At 32.6% G+C, this 15,434-nt stretch overlaps 2 protein-coding genes and 1 non-coding gene across 4 annotated transcripts; 1 reads left to right on the top strand and 2 right to left on the bottom strand.

Annotated features, from left to right (window-relative positions):
• Positions 1-1,196: 1,196 nt before the first annotated feature.
• Positions 1,197-8,363, top strand: LOC106779448 (ATP-dependent RNA helicase DEAH13). Its single transcript, XM_014667550.2, has 13 exons — positions 1,197-1,355; positions 1,609-1,686; positions 1,788-1,860; positions 1,943-2,014; positions 2,094-2,143; positions 2,238-2,298; positions 2,387-2,740; positions 3,096-3,332; positions 3,429-3,644; positions 4,090-4,206; positions 4,313-5,524; positions 5,948-7,478; positions 7,834-8,363. The coding sequence occupies exons 2-12, from the start codon at positions 1,637-1,639 to the stop codon at positions 7,460-7,462; spliced, it is 3,957 nt and encodes a 1,318-aa protein (XP_014523036.1). The 5' UTR covers positions 1,197-1,355; positions 1,609-1,636; the 3' UTR covers positions 7,463-7,478; positions 7,834-8,363.
• A 329-nt stretch (positions 8,364-8,692) lies between these two features.
• TRNAK-CUU lies at positions 8,693-8,765 on the bottom strand. Its single transcript has one exon. It is a non-coding gene; the product is annotated as a tRNA-Lys (tRNA).
• Positions 8,766-8,855: 90 nt separating this feature from the next.
• LOC106779440 (glutathione S-transferase zeta class) lies at positions 8,856-12,746 on the bottom strand. Of its 2 annotated transcripts, none has more exons than XM_022776579.1 (10): positions 12,630-12,746; positions 12,407-12,512; positions 11,971-12,027; positions 11,778-11,863; positions 11,530-11,601; positions 11,377-11,430; positions 11,219-11,291; positions 11,067-11,158; positions 10,423-10,482; positions 8,856-9,169 (listed from the first exon to the last, which is right to left on the bottom strand). In XM_022776579.1, the coding sequence occupies exons 1-10, from the start codon at positions 12,645-12,647 to the stop codon at positions 9,062-9,064; spliced, it is 726 nt and encodes a 241-aa protein (XP_022632300.1). In that variant the 5' UTR covers positions 12,648-12,746; the 3' UTR covers positions 8,856-9,061. The 2 variants fall into 2 exon arrangements, with proteins under 2 accessions (XP_022632300.1, XP_014523026.1); XM_014667540.2 differs by having other exon boundaries at positions 8,858-9,169; positions 11,067-11,128.
• Between the last annotated feature and the right edge of the window lie 2,688 nt (positions 12,747-15,434).

Raw genomic sequence — 15,434 nt, forward strand, 5'->3', positions numbered from 1 at the left:
CACTTTGAAACCATTTAGACACGTCAGTCCACCACCTGTGCAGAAAATTAACTCCGTTAACGAAATTTGACGGCAGGAACTCAATTGGTTGAAATTAGCCGTTATAAGAACTTAATTGGGAAACTTTATAAAAAGGGGACCAAATTGAAAATACTTAACAAAAATAAGGACGCCTAAATAGTTTAAACCATATATATATATATATATATATATATATATATATATATATATATATATATTATATATATATATATATATATATATATATATATATATATATTATATATATATATATATATATATATATATATTAATATATATTATATATATATATATATATATATATTAATATATATATATATATATATATATATATATATATATTAATATTGATGTTATAAAAAAATATATAAGTGCATAATTTGTATAGATCTCATCCTTATTACTGGAATTACGTGTTTCTATCTTTTTTTCTTATAATAACGAAAATTAAATATTTATTATCATAATAATTATTAAAAATGAAAAATTAATCATAAAAATAAATAATTTTTATAATTTTTTGGTTTAATAGGTTTGGAGGTCCCTATATTTGGAGGTTTGTTTCAATTGGGTCCTCCAATTTTGAAAGTGATCAATTAGGTCCCTAATTTTGACAATTTGAATCAATAAAAGTCTTTCCCTTCCATGCAGTTAAGGCCGTGAAGTTTTTGAACATGTGGCACGCTGACGCTTCCAGGTGGCATCGTTTCAAGTGCATAGGTGATTATAAAAGGGTGAAAAACCCCCAAATATAGGGACCTCCGAACCTATTAAACCTAATTTTTTTTTATCGTAAATAGTTTTTATGATGGAGTTTGTTTTTTATTGTCATAGTTAATTGAGTTTAAGAATAATTACTTGATGGATAAAATGACAAAGATCTGTGCATGAAGAAAAAAAATAGTTAGTTAATAGGAATAATGTCTTTTTTTTAATGTTCTAAAATATAGATGAAATTTCTCTTATTAAATTATTTTAAAATAAAAATAAATACTGTATATTCTATTACAGGGTTCTTCCTAATTATTAAAAGCTAATAAAATTTAATTTAGAATTAGAGATAAAAAAACAAATAATCAAGAAAAAAATTGTAAATAATGATAAAATAAAGTAGTGTGAAATCAGCAAAACGACCGCCGTTTGGGTCAGCGGAGTGCTTACCCTATTGGCTACACTGAAAGAAGTTCAGAACAAAGCCAGTTCTTCCCAGTCCCTCACCGCCGTGTGCCGCCGTCCAATTCCAACGAAGCTTCCTGCCGCCGCGTACCATACCACCATACTCCAGTGCAATTGGCATACTCACGCATTTGCAGGTTAGCCACACTATTTTCCTGATTCCCGAATTCTGTAGTGATTTGAAATTCCAATCAAACTTGTGGTTCTATCTAAATTACAATAATATTTTGAGTGCTTGTTAGTTTCATACACCTAGAAGTAAAGATAGGCTATCTTTGCAGTTCTGCTTCTTGATTTCTGAGTAGCACATTAAAAACAAAGAGAATGTTTTTTTTTTTTTTCGTAATTATCTGTCTTAATTCAAAATGCACGCAATTCCTCTGTGTTTAGGGAAGCACTGGTTTCTAAGCATAGCAAGATGGAAACTTGGGAAAGTTCTGGCGATATTATTGAAATCAATTCTCAAAGGTAAAATTACACCTTTTTGTGGAAGCTGCAAAAATGAGGGAAAATACTTTTTTTTTTTTTAATTCGTCTTTAAATGATTTGGATGTTTATCTTTTGGCTAGTCTGGGAGATGGTGGTAGTAATGCACTGATTTTGCCTGCAAAGAGGATGAAGAAAAGGAAAGGGAAGGAACAGGTAGAGACAGTTGAACATGCGATTTTGTTCATTCAATTTTGAATGTTTACAAACTTTGTCTGAGCAAACTTCTGTTACTTAGGATCATCGAAAAGCTCAATCAAATAAGAAACAGAAATTGAGCAAACCTCAGAAGAGGAAGAAGAAGTTTGAGGTTTGTTGGGTAAAAAGTTAACGCTTTCCATTCTCTTCTCTTCTGTTATTAGTCTCAGTTTGTTTAGTTGCCTATGTAGGATGACAAGGAGAAACAACGACTGCAGGAAAAAGCTATTAAGACGATGAAGTATGTGAATGACTTTATTATTCAGTTACAGTTTTTTTCTTTGATGTGGTTTTCTGTGGGTCGTTTATAAAAGCTTGAAGTAATTCTTTTCCAGCGAGAACACACTTCCAGAGTATGCATATCATCTTTTGCAGTCTTCATGCAATATAAATCGGGTATGTATTGTTGTAACAGTAGTAGATTTATGGTAAAATTAATTAGTGTTGACACTGATAGTTTACTGGTGCTGTCATATATTTATAGAATGAGACTATGAAGGAAAAGCGTAGGAGGGCTGTTCATTTATTGAAAGAAGGATTGAAGGTTTCATATGATGGATTATCTAAGAAACCTGAGATGGACGAGATTCATTTAGCACAGGATGATGAAGTTGAAGAAAATGACATTCAAATTCAACCCATTAGATCGGAAGAAGTCTTAAATACAACTTCAACACCTATGGAGTCCTCTGAAGAAACAGTTCATGGCAATGAAGTTGAAAATTATAAATATGTTTCTGGAAATCTTGCTGACATTTCCATTGATAAACAACTTTATGAAATCAGAAGTTCTCCATTGTCTTGTTCGACCAATGAAATAAAAAACACCAATTTAAAGGTATAGTGCCTAATTAAATTGCAAGTTAGTGTGGATAATCAAGGCTTATGATATAATTCAATTGTTTCATTTGGACCATTGAAATAATATCCCAAATATAACACTTAGTTCTTATATTCATCACTTTACATTCTTTTTGTGTATGTAAAACTTATACATTCTTTCAAAATTTTATTTTCTACTTTGGGGAGAAATAATCTTGTACACACACTACACTATACTTAATACCTGTAACAGTAGTTTGTTGACATCTCATATTTTGTTATTAACTGATGACATGATTTTTGAGATCCCTTTTTGTCTTTCTTTAATTTGCTTTAATGCTTTTTGGCACTTTTTTGTTGACATGGGACAGGATAGAACAGATGAGAACCATAATCCGAATGGATTGAGCAACCTTGATTATTCTGCACCAAGGCCTTCAAATGTTCCTACTGTTGTGCATGTGTATAGACCAAGTGAAGTTGAAGATAAAAGAAAGGATTTGCCTATAGTTATGATGGAGCAAGAGATAATGGAAGCTATAAATGACTGTTCGAGTGTTATCATATGCGGAGAAACTGGGTGTGGTAAAACAACTCAAGTTCCTCAGGTGAGTTTGTCTGATGCTTGATTATGGTGATACCATTCTTCATTTTATTCAGCTTACCTGTTGATTATTTTCTTTTGAATTTTTTAAATTGATCAGTTTCTTTATGAAGCTGGTTATGGCTCAAGTAAGGGTATCATTGGTGTTACTCAACCACGTCGAGTGGCCGTTCTTGCTACAGCTAAGCGTGTGGCATATGAGCTTGGTCTTCATTTAGGGAAGGAGGTTGGTTTTCAAGTCAGATATGACAAGAAGATTGGTGAAAATTGTTCTATCAAGTTTATGACTGATGGAATTTTGCTACGAGAAGTTCAGGTTGTTATTAACCCTACCAACAATTTTTAATATTGAGAAGTCCTTCTATCATAATCACAAGAAAGTAGAAACCTTTTTATATCAAGAAACAAGGATCCTTTTATGTTACTTAAAACTTAATACATGATGAGATCTATGAATTTATTATTTATTGTGTAACCTCTTATTCATTCCAAGGAAAATCACTCAACATGTATTCATTTGTGAAATATTTGAGAACATTACTATTTGTATGTGAATGTGAGCACATTTCAGAATGATGCATATTCCATGTCACTTTAGATTGGAAACTGAAAATTGGTTTATTAAAAATTTTCCTGTCATTTGCTATTATTTTAGTATTGTTGTGATGATGACTCCATTCTTTAGTTACACTAAAACAAGATATGTAACAGATTTGCTGAATTGTTTGTACTAATGTTGTTTAATTGAATAACTGGTGCAGAATGATATTTTGTTGAGACGTTATTCTGTCATAATTCTTGATGAGGCCCATGAGAGGAGCTTGAACACGGATATTTTGATCGGGATGCTCTCACGTGTAATTAAAACTCGCCAAATGGTTAGCATGAAAGTTCTTTATTCAACAAATGAAATATTCTCTATATATATTATTTGTGCCTCTGGCACTGTAATCAAGATGATATTTTATTTTGCTATGATGACAGATTTATAATGAACAACAGAAGATGATACTTTCAGGGGAAATTATAAGTCCTGAAAAAATTATTTTTCCCTTAAGACTTGTGCTTATGAGTGCCACCTTGCGAGTACAAGACTTCACTTCTGGGAAGTTATTCCATACTTCTCCACCTGTTATAGAAGTTCCTACAAGACAATTTCCAGTAGCAGTATACTTCTCAAAGAAAACAGAGAAAACAGATTACATTGGAGAAGCATATAAGAAGGTCTTGGCAATTCACAAGAGGTTGCCACCTGGGGGCATACTTGTCTTTGTTACTGGGCAAAGGGAAGTAGAGGACTTGTGTAGGAAATTACGGAAAGCATCAAGGGAGTTTGTCAAGAAGAAAGTTGAAGGGTCTGTGCAAACTGATAGCACTGTGATCAATGAAACAAACTTTGTTGGAGGAGTAAATATTAGCGAGATCAATGAAGCATTTGAGGTTCAGGGAAGTTCATCCATCCAACATACTGATAGATTTAGTGGTTATGATGAAGATGAAGATAATGCAAATGAGAATGAATCTGAATTTTCTCATGACACTGAAACAGAGAGTGAACTGGAATTTGATGATGATAATCTTGTGCTTCCAGAGAACAATAGTAATATTGTGGATGCCTTAGGACAGGTGGGAAGTCTTGCTTCACTAAAGGCTGCTTTTGAAAAATTGTCTTGGCAGGCCACATCAAGCTCCTCAATTGAAGAGAAGACATTTTCTGCAAACATAGAAAGTAATTTAGACCAATCAAAAGTTCTCGGGGAGAAAGCAACTAAAGAAAATTGCAGTACTCCAGGTGCACTCTGTGTTCTACCACTATATGCCATGCTTCCTGCAGCAGCTCAACTTCGTGTATTTGAAAAGGTTGGGGAGGGAGAGCGGCTTGTAGTTGTTGCTACAAATGTTGCTGAAACATCTTTAACTATCCCAGGGATAAAATATGTGGTTGATACTGGAAGAGAAAAAGTGAAGAATTATGACCCCTCTAATGGCATGGAGACATATGAAATTCAATGGATAAGTAAGGCATCTGCTGCACAGCGTGCAGGCAGATCTGGAAGAACTGGACCTGGACACTGTTACCGTCTCTATTCTTCTGCAGCCTTTAATAATGAATTTCCTGAGCACTCTCCTGCCGAAGTTGAGAAAGTACCTGTTCACGGTGTTGTCCTTCTCTTAAAATCCATGCATATTAAAAAGGTAGATTAAGTGTATTACTTTATCCGTTGAGTGTTCACTTCATTTGCATTTTTAAAGTCGGGTACTGTCATTAGAAGATATGGTAGGAAGTAGTTCATTATGTACTCCGTTCAGATAGCTTGGCTATTTATCATGGACTTAGTGAGGAAATGGAATCCTTCATGACACTAATGGTCTTATGCAACATATATCATTAAGAAGATTGTATTCACTTATATTGTTGTTGTTTGGCTCTAAAACATTATAACCTCAAATTTTATCCTGCTTTGTCAATTTTATTCTATATAGTAACATTTATCAAGTTTTACAAATGGCTATGTTATTTATTCATTTCCCACCAGGTCAAATTGGATTTTCCTTTCCTTTTTTTATTTTGTTTAGTTTGAGGTATTTTTTTACTCATTAATTTTGCTTCTCATCCAGGTTGCAAATTTCCCATTTCCTACATCTCTTAAAGCTGCTTCTTTGCTCGAAGCTGAAAATTGCTTGAAATCTCTTGAAGCACTTGATAGCAAGGATGAACTTACACCATTGGGAAAAGCCATGGCACATTATCCCTTGAGTCCTCGTCATTCTAGAATGCTCCTCACTGTTATTAGAAATACAAGACATGAGCTTAAATGTAATTTAAATTTGCTTTTAGCATATGCTGTTGCAGCTGCTGCGGCATTGAGCTTGTCAAATCCTTTTATAATGCAATATGAAGATGATAACAGCAGAGATTCAAAGATGTCTGAGAAATCTGGACTGGGATATGATGAGAAAGACTTTGATAAAAAGGGAAAGTCAAGCAGAAAAAAACTAAAAGAAACGGCAAAAGTTGCAAGAGAAAAATTTCGAGTTGTCACTAGTGATGCCCTCACCATAGCATATGCTTTACAGTGTTTTGAACATTCACATAAATCAGTAGAATTCTGTGATGACTATGCTTTGCATTTCAAAACCATGGATGAAATGTCCAAACTTCGACAACAGCTACTTAAACTGGTCTTTTATCAGATTGATAAAGGTGGTCTTGAAGAAGAGTACTCATGGAACCATGGAACATTAGAGGATGTTGAATGTGCTTGGCAGGTTTCTTCTGAAAAGTATCCACTTTCTCTTGTTGAGGAAAGGCTAATCTGTGAAGCAATATGTGCTGGCTGGGCAGATAGGGTTGCTAAACGTATTACATCTTTTTCTAGGGCCTTCGATGGAGAGAAAACCTCTCGTGCCTTAAGGTATCAGTCATGCATGGTAGATGAAAGTGTTTTACTTCATCGTTGGTCATCACTTTCCACTGTAGGCCCTGAGTATTTGGTTTACAATGAACTATTGGAGACCAAAAGACCAAAGAAAGAAGGGATAAGTACCAAGAGAGCGTATATGCATGGGGCAACAAGTGTAGAGCCTTCTTGGCTTGTTGAGCATGCTAAGTCTTCATGCGTCTTCTCAGCTCCTCTGAAGGATCCTAGATCTTATTATGATGCCCAGACTGATCAAGTAAAATGTTGGGTAACCCCAACCTTTGGCCGTTTCTCTTGGAAGCTTCCAATGCATTCATTGCCCATTAGCAATGATGAAGATCGTGTGCAAGCGTTTGCCTATGCTTTGCTTGAAGGCCAGGTGTGTCCCTGTTTAAAATCTGTTCGAAAATATATGTCAGCTCCCCCTGAAAGTATCATGAAGAAAGAAGCATTTGGTCAGAAAAGGGTGGTAAATCTTTTTAGTAAGTTAAAAAGCAGGCTGATTGATAGCTCTGCTGTGCTAAGAATGGTGTGGAAGGAGAACCCAAGGGAACTATATACAGAAATTTTGGATTGGTTTCAGCATAGTTTTCACAAGCACTTTGAAGAGTTATGGCTACAAATGCATAACGAATTGCTTATGGGGACACAACAAGGCTCTAAGCATAAAAGTTCTAGAAAAAAGAAAGGAAAATCTAAAGAATCATCATAATTGCTCAACATTGAAGGTAAAATCATTATTTAATTGTTTATGTAATCCAAGTTACTAATGTACTTCCAGTATCAACTGTTAATTTTTTTCAAATCTCTTAAAAAATCTGTCTTTTCTTGTTTACTCAGTGGATTAGAAGATTAAATATATTATTTCAGAAATTTCATGAAGAATTTAGAAAACTAAAAAAATAATTTGAGAAATTTCATGAAGAATTTGATATATAATTTGGGGAGGAGGACCAACATGTTTGGCTGTTGTGAATGTGTTGGGTAAGAGGTTGAGTTGTTTTAGTAAGGTGCACTGCCTAGATTGCATCTTCATTCTATTATATAATTTTTTTTTTTTTTTATTTTGATTGCACTCTGCAGGGAAAAAAACGCCTCCCTTTTAGCCACAACATTGGCGAACAAGAAAATGTTGGGCAGCTCCATCAACTGTATTCCTAAACTACTGCAGAACACTAATTGCTGTAGCATGGTCAAGCACATGACTGAACTAATTTATTTTCATGAGAGATGCTTCAGAAATTCTGCTTTTCTTTCATCCTCATCGGCATGCTTTTGTGGAAGCTGTATAGTTTCGGGGGGAAAAAGTTAGAAAATTACGTTAGTGAAATTGGTAGGACTTTAATTTGTGCTTCATTAGTCGTGTATCATGCTGAATTTATTGGCTAACAATTTTGTAGAGTTTTAGATGCTAATGTGCCAAATTTGAAGTTTGGTGAAGCAAAGAGTTTAGGATAGTTTTGAACAGTACTTGAGCATTTTCCTTAGATATACACTTTTAAAAAAGTTATTTTACACTCCCAAGTTCAGCTTATGTCAGATTTGATTCCAGCTTCTTGTTTGCAGCTCCCTAATGCGTATTTTATAACAATAATGAAAAGGCTATTGAAAGTTTTGTTGTGTATATTTTGTTGGACTAAATAATCCTTTAACCTCACATTCAATTTTTATTTAACCTCCCATTGCATTTGTATAAATAACTCCTTCCCTTAATTCAGTCAATACATTAAAAACCAGACGCCATTTTTCAGATTTAAGTAAAAGATAAGCAAAATCATATCAAGGTTTACTATTTTTTGGGTTAGAATTTTTACTATGTTTTAAATTTTAAAAATAGTATGTGCATCAGTTAAATTGACCAAAATTACTCGTGTAAATGTCAAATAAAGAGAAGTTTGAAAAAGTTACAATGAAAGTGTATAACGTAAAAGTAAAACATTTTCGCCCACCGTGGGGCTCGAACCCACGACCACAAGGTTAAGAGCCTTGCGCTCTACCAACTGAGCTAGACGGGCTTACTGTTATCCTTCGTTTTATAAATTTAATATCGCTTTATATATTGAATATATGATGAATACACAGTTAACTTTAATGGGAATAAAATAATACTTCATGATCTTAATTAACGTATGAATAATGATAAATAATTTTTTTTTTCACTTTACACAAATATTCACTTTAAAAGGAGTTAAATGTTAAATTACATTGCACACATTCATAGAAAAATATTGGCAAAATTACTTTTTATATCTCTGTTGAGTCTTTAAATAATTCTGCATAAACAGCATAGAAATTTCAGATGCTGAAGAAGTCAAGGGTTGTGAATGAAGGCATCAAATTGTCTTTGGGGTGATGAGGCTTGAAACTCTGGCAAAGCTTTGTATGTTTCATACAACCTACTCAGGGTAGGGAATTTGGACTGCAAAAACTCACAAAATTGTAAATGTTCAAAATATGTGGATGATTTATAACTTCTTCTCTCAGGCAGAAGCATTTATTGTGATTGAAAGAGCATATTATGGAGGATGAGTATAAGAAATACTCCACATTAAGAGTGAAATGAGCATAAACTACTAGTGTAATGCATGTAGAATAGCATATCAATATCTGAATATCTACCACCATGGACATCCCCTTAAGCTAAACTAGCCATGAAAGTTATAGCATTTTTCTTTTCAACCATATACACCAAACTATTTCAAACTGAGCACCACCAACGCCTTTTAGCATCCATATTGGTGTTAGCCTTTAAAATTAAGACCAGTAGTCTAAATAAAAGATTTTTCCATAGAGGATAGATAGAGTGAGAAATTGGAAATAAGATTTGCAAGAAAAGTATCTCAATTACAGCTGTTACCCTCTATTAGCCCTTACATACACTCTTTTAACCACTTGTCTCCTATCATAAGTGATTAGAAACTATTTTTTGTAGTGCTTCTTGAGTAAGATCAAGGGAAGCTTCCTCCCAAACACTAGTGAAAAGGAATCTGTCCAAATGAGATGAAACAACAGTTCATAGTTACCAAAGCATCTCATTCCCTAGTATTTCCTTAAGATCTCTAGCAAAATTGAAATCTCCTCCCATTCTTCAACTAGAACCACAAAAAACCAAACATGAACCCAAAAGAAAGGTTGGAGGTTTGAACAAAACGCTATAACCCCAGTTTCTTATGGCTTTAGAGTCACTAGTAATTTTATAGTTTCTTTATAAAATGCCATTTGCTAAAGCTATTTCAAGGGAAAGTTAACATGATTTTCTCAAGTGCTTACTGCATTCTCCATTCTGTTATGCAGTTATTCACCATTCGAAAAAACTATTTATAAATCATCCCATATATTTTAAGACCATCTTTCTTTAAAAATGTGTAAACTTGTAAGGACCATCTAATGTTAAATTCTAATATTAAGGCATTTTTTAACACCTTTAATTTAATGCTCCGGTCCTAATATAAGTAAGTTTATTTGCTAAATATGATACTCCATTCAAAGATTCATCACCAAATGGTACATCATTATATTACGTGTTTATTTGCAAACAAATAAAAGACAGTAGAAGAGAAGTGAAGAAAAGAGATGAGAAGAATTCTAGATCCACTCTCAACCACTCAGGCTTGTGTACCAATATTTGTATATAATGAAACGAAATATATTAAGAAATTGTAAGAACTATACCATATCGACACCAAACTTCTGAACTGCCTGTTCTATCTGTGGTGCCAAAAATATATCAGCCTGCATAATACAGTGTTTTCTTTGTTATGTATGCCTTTCCAGGTTGGAAGTATAACTGTTTAACTTCAAAATATCACAAATTTTCGCTGTTTCCAGCTAGATCATACATTGTTCATTTGCGCATAGTACACATTTTAAGTGAAAAAGATGGCATGAAAGTTATGATGAGGAATATGATCCTTTGAAGATCATGAATGTACAAACGAGGGCCCTTAGCTGCAGAGAAAGTTAAAGTTCACTTCCAAAAGGGCAAAAATCTCAAAGTGAAAAGAATTATCTAATGCTTGAAACTCATTTTGGCAGCACACTAACATTTCAAAATCTATTATGGAGAAACCCACCATAACAGTTAAAAAAGTAAAACTGGAGGAGATTTTTTCAGCCAGACCATGAGGAAAAGGAAAAGAAAGTTCCATTTCCAATTTTTCCTTTCGCCATTCAATAAATAGACATCAAGAAAAGTTTCAGGAATTGACATTGACCACAACAAGGAACAGATTCAAAATAAGGCTTCAAATCATATCGAAGAAAACCATTATAGTAAGTAAAAAGAGAAAGAAGGCTTTAGCACAACCAGATTATACCATGTAGATACGTTCCCCTGTGGCATATGTTGCAGCAAAATCCTTCAGTAGCTTTTCAAGAGCTGGACATCGTTCAAGTGAAAGCAAGAGAACTGAATAGTTATAAAATAAATTTCAGAAAACAAGGAGACAATGGTATAGAATATGCTTACCTGAGAAACCTTTGTTAATGGTAAACTGGGCCCACGGTTTTGATTCTTCACCAAACATTTTTTCCATATCTTTCTGTAGAAAAATGTGTGTAAAAGATCCAAAATATTTGAGCATTATTCGAATCCAATGATTTCAGATCAAAATAATTAGAATGTACCAGAACAGTAAGCATGTGAAGAGGCTGTATACTGGAATGAACAATACTTGCTACCTGTAAAATAATATAATCATCAGATAGTATCCAAGCTATAGAAAGATTTTGAGCAGCACATTCAAGTTACAAATCCAAATCAATCATCTTGAATTTTACCTGAAGATTCAGAGCTCTGAGCTGTGGATCAACTGGCAACAGTGGCTTCTGCGTATATTTTTCCTCCAAATGCTACCCATAAAGGTAAAAGTGAAACACATAAAGTGGCAATTTGAATAACAGAACACCAAACCTAATCAGTGAGATGCATGATTGAAAAGAAACTTTAGCATAAAAAAGTTAGTAGTTTTTCATGTGGAATTGGGTAGAGCACTCAATATTTTCAGTGTCTGTAGCATTATACTTACCAGAAATATTGCATAAGAGTCTGAAACCACTACATTATCATCAACTAATACTGGAACATAGTGCAGAGGATTCAATCTCTCAAATTCTGAAATTTAAGCAGAAATGGAAATTTTTTCAGTCAACCAAACTTGCCTAACCACTATTGAGTTTGGTTCGTAAAGCACTACATCTATTATTGAGCTCTGAATTCACCTGGACTGTACTGCTCTCCTTTTGCTAGGTCCACTTCTTTATACTCATACGGAATTCCTAATCAGATCAAAAGAAAAGAAAACAAAATCAATCACGAAACCAAAATTTCTTGATTCCAATCCCAACATTTTCTGTAGTTATACTCTCATATCAAGCTCAGTTATTCTTAATCGAAAATAAAATAAAAGAAGCAATGCTGTGATGGAGTTATTCTATCAAAATTTCAAAATAAAATCCCAAAATGGAACAAAACTAATTCAATTGGTGTGTGGTGTTCACCCATTAGAATTTGAGTTTTGCTTTACTCCTCTGATTTGATATGTAATGAAACCTTCATTAAGCAGATTATTGAAAATATGATTGAGCAACAGTGCCATAATCTGATTGAACAACAGTACCTAAAGCAGTGTCATGAAAAAAGGGGTGAGGAAGGAACCTTTGAGGCATAAAGCAAAGCGGATACGCCATGAGCAAGAGCTATGGCAGTGAGAATAGAGCTGAAGATTGGATGAAAATGGTGCATTGCTGCCCTGATCACTTTTCTGCAGTGCAGGCAAGTTCAACAACAATAAGTCAATTCTATTCATTTTCCAAAATTGAAAACATGACAGTGATTAGTTTTTGATGAAAAGAAAGAACAGAAATGAAAGATGAATTACCCGGTTATCTAGCTCCATGTCTGATTCAGATGCTGAATCTATGCATCCCTTACTTGTCTTATGTTTTCCCTAACAACAACAGTCTTTACATTTCAACCAATTTGTTCTCTATGAAGGATACGACAAACTAGTTTAATTATATTTTTTGAACACATAAATGCAAAAGTATTAGCAGGGAGGCTAATTCAATTCGGGTTTCGTAGATTTTAAAGATTTTTTTGAAATACCTTTCATGATTAGAATTTTATAAGTTATATCTGTAGTAATCAAATTTGACGTGAAATTGAAAATAGTTAAAATTTTATAATTTATATTTGTAGCAATTGAATTTGACTTGAAAATGAAAATAGCTAGTTACAAATTTTAATATATTTTGATTTTTAAACTTTAGAAATTAATAAATATAATCCTTTAATTTAATCGTTTCATGTTAATATTTAAATTGTTTAGTGTTGATATGTTTTCGTTTTAATGATAGTCCAAAAATATGTTTGATATGCAAAAATATTTAACATAATTAGATTAAAATGATTATATTGTTATTTTAAAGTTTAAAAATTAAAATATACAAAGTTAATAATTTTAATTTCACATCAAAATTTTAAAACTAAAAATATGTTTAATCCTAATTTATGTTTTAAATCCTAAATTATTTGTATTTATCACTTTAAGTGTTTGAGAGATTCTGTGAGAAATTGAGAGATATATTGTGGAAAGTTATGCTAGACATGAAATAGATTTTTGCATGATTCTTTGAATGCATACACACACTTGGTTAAGGATGAAAAATGTCATTGTTATTTTTGGAGTTGTTTTAGCCAAATTACTAACCTTTGTGCATACATGTAATTAGTTTTGAACCTTGGATTATTTTTTTTCTTCTACTTTGAACCTTTGAAATTTTATACTGATGATTGTTAATCTCTTTCTTAATATATATATATATATATATATATAAAGGAAAAAGGGTGTATGAATTGAAAAATGTAAAGGTGAGGAAGGAAGGAATATAGTCAAGGATTTATTTGTGTATATGGTAATTTGAGGATGTACTTGAGCGATTGATGAATATACTTGTTTTCCTCTTCTTAAGTGGTGATTTTGAATCCATGAAACACCGTTATTCTTTTAGCCAAGTTAAGTTTTAACTTTAGAAAGATCTTTTAACTTAATCTTGAGTGTTTAAAGTGTGTGTTGATAGGGGGAGTAATATGAACCTAATTTCCTGAATGATATGGTTTTGTTTTTTATGATGACAATACATTGGTGATGACAACATATTAAACACATTGATGATGACAATACATTGATGATACATATGTTTGATATATCTTGTTGTTTGATAATGCAAATACATATTTTTCATGATTGCAACATATACTGATTGAATTGGTTGATTTGCATACTTGTTGTGACTATACATGTATCTACATCTATTGTATGCATTCTCATAATTCAATATTGTTAGATCACTTGCACAATGCATTATCTGGGTGAAGAAATCGATTAGAATAATTTTGTAATCAATTAAGTTCATCAGATAACTTATGCTTAAATTGCGGCAAACAACAAGTTTTAATCGATTACATTAAGTGTATAATCGATTAAAACTCGTGCATATGCTAATAATCATTTGCAATGTGATGTGATGTGTTTTTGTAGTGAAAAGTTTTCAAAATTTGTATAAGTGTAGTACTTAACCGATTACATTGTTTATGTAATTAGATAAGTCGTATATTTTGAAAATTGATTTGAAACTAAGTCTTGACTGTCATAACGGTCATATTTTCATATGTTTTGACTTGCTTGTTGTGTGAAATCGATTACATTAAACACTTAATCAGTTAAGTCTTTTTGAATGTAATTCTATGTAATACTGGTAGATATGTAATCGATTACATTATTTTAGTAATTGATTAAAATGCGCCTGTATGTGTAATTCTATATATTGATGCATGCCACTCATAACTCCCACGTTTTCCCTATTTTTCTAGTCTTAGAGGTTTATTTTAGTACATTTTAGTTTCTAATTTTCTAGAATTAGATTAGTTTTGCAATTTTTCTTTAATTTTAGAGTTTTGTTAAAAGAGTGATAATTTTCCCTTTTTAGTCAAATAAAGTATTTTGTTTTTTTTAAATAGGAATTTTATCTTTTAGAAAAAATATTCAGAAAATTTAAAATAGAATTTCTTTTCTTTTAGGCTTTATTTTTTTTCATTTTCTTTTACCAGTTTATTTTTTTTAATTGTTGAATGTTTGTAGGAATTAATGGCTGGTGCTAAAAGGAATTGAAATTGGCTGTTTGGGCTGAAATAAAGCATTGGGCTGAGTATCAAGAGCTACAACTAAAACGTTGAAGTTGTTTTGCTGAAACTGGGCTAAGCCAATAATGGGATGCATGAATGAATCATACTATGCGTTTTGAGTGGATTAGAAAAGAAGACTCTGTTGGTGCTGAAATAACAGGGGCAAACAATTATTTAATATGGGCTCGAGTTGGATTGAAGCCTTTATGCTGAGAAAATGAAACGCAGCGTATATAGGACATAACTGCTGAGTCCTTATCATTTGTGCAAAAAGGGGTAAAATCAATTGAAGTTTCCCCAAATTCTCTCAACCCTCGAGCTAGGGTTCCTCAAGCACAAAAGAAGAAGGGTGTTTCATCCTACACCTCCAAGCTTTCATCCTGCACCTCCAAAAATTACCATTTTAACCTTAATTAATATTATTTTAATATTTTCTCTTTCTTTATAAAGTCATTCTGCACCTCTCTAATTTTTTCTCTTTCTTATTAAAGTCAACCTA

Source organism: Vigna radiata, unplaced genomic scaffold (genome assembly GCF_000741045.1).
Source record: "Vigna radiata var. radiata cultivar VC1973A unplaced genomic scaffold, Vradiata_ver6 scaffold_281, whole genome shotgun sequence".
Classification (NCBI taxonomy): domain Eukaryota; kingdom Viridiplantae; phylum Streptophyta; class Magnoliopsida; order Fabales; family Fabaceae; genus Vigna; species Vigna radiata.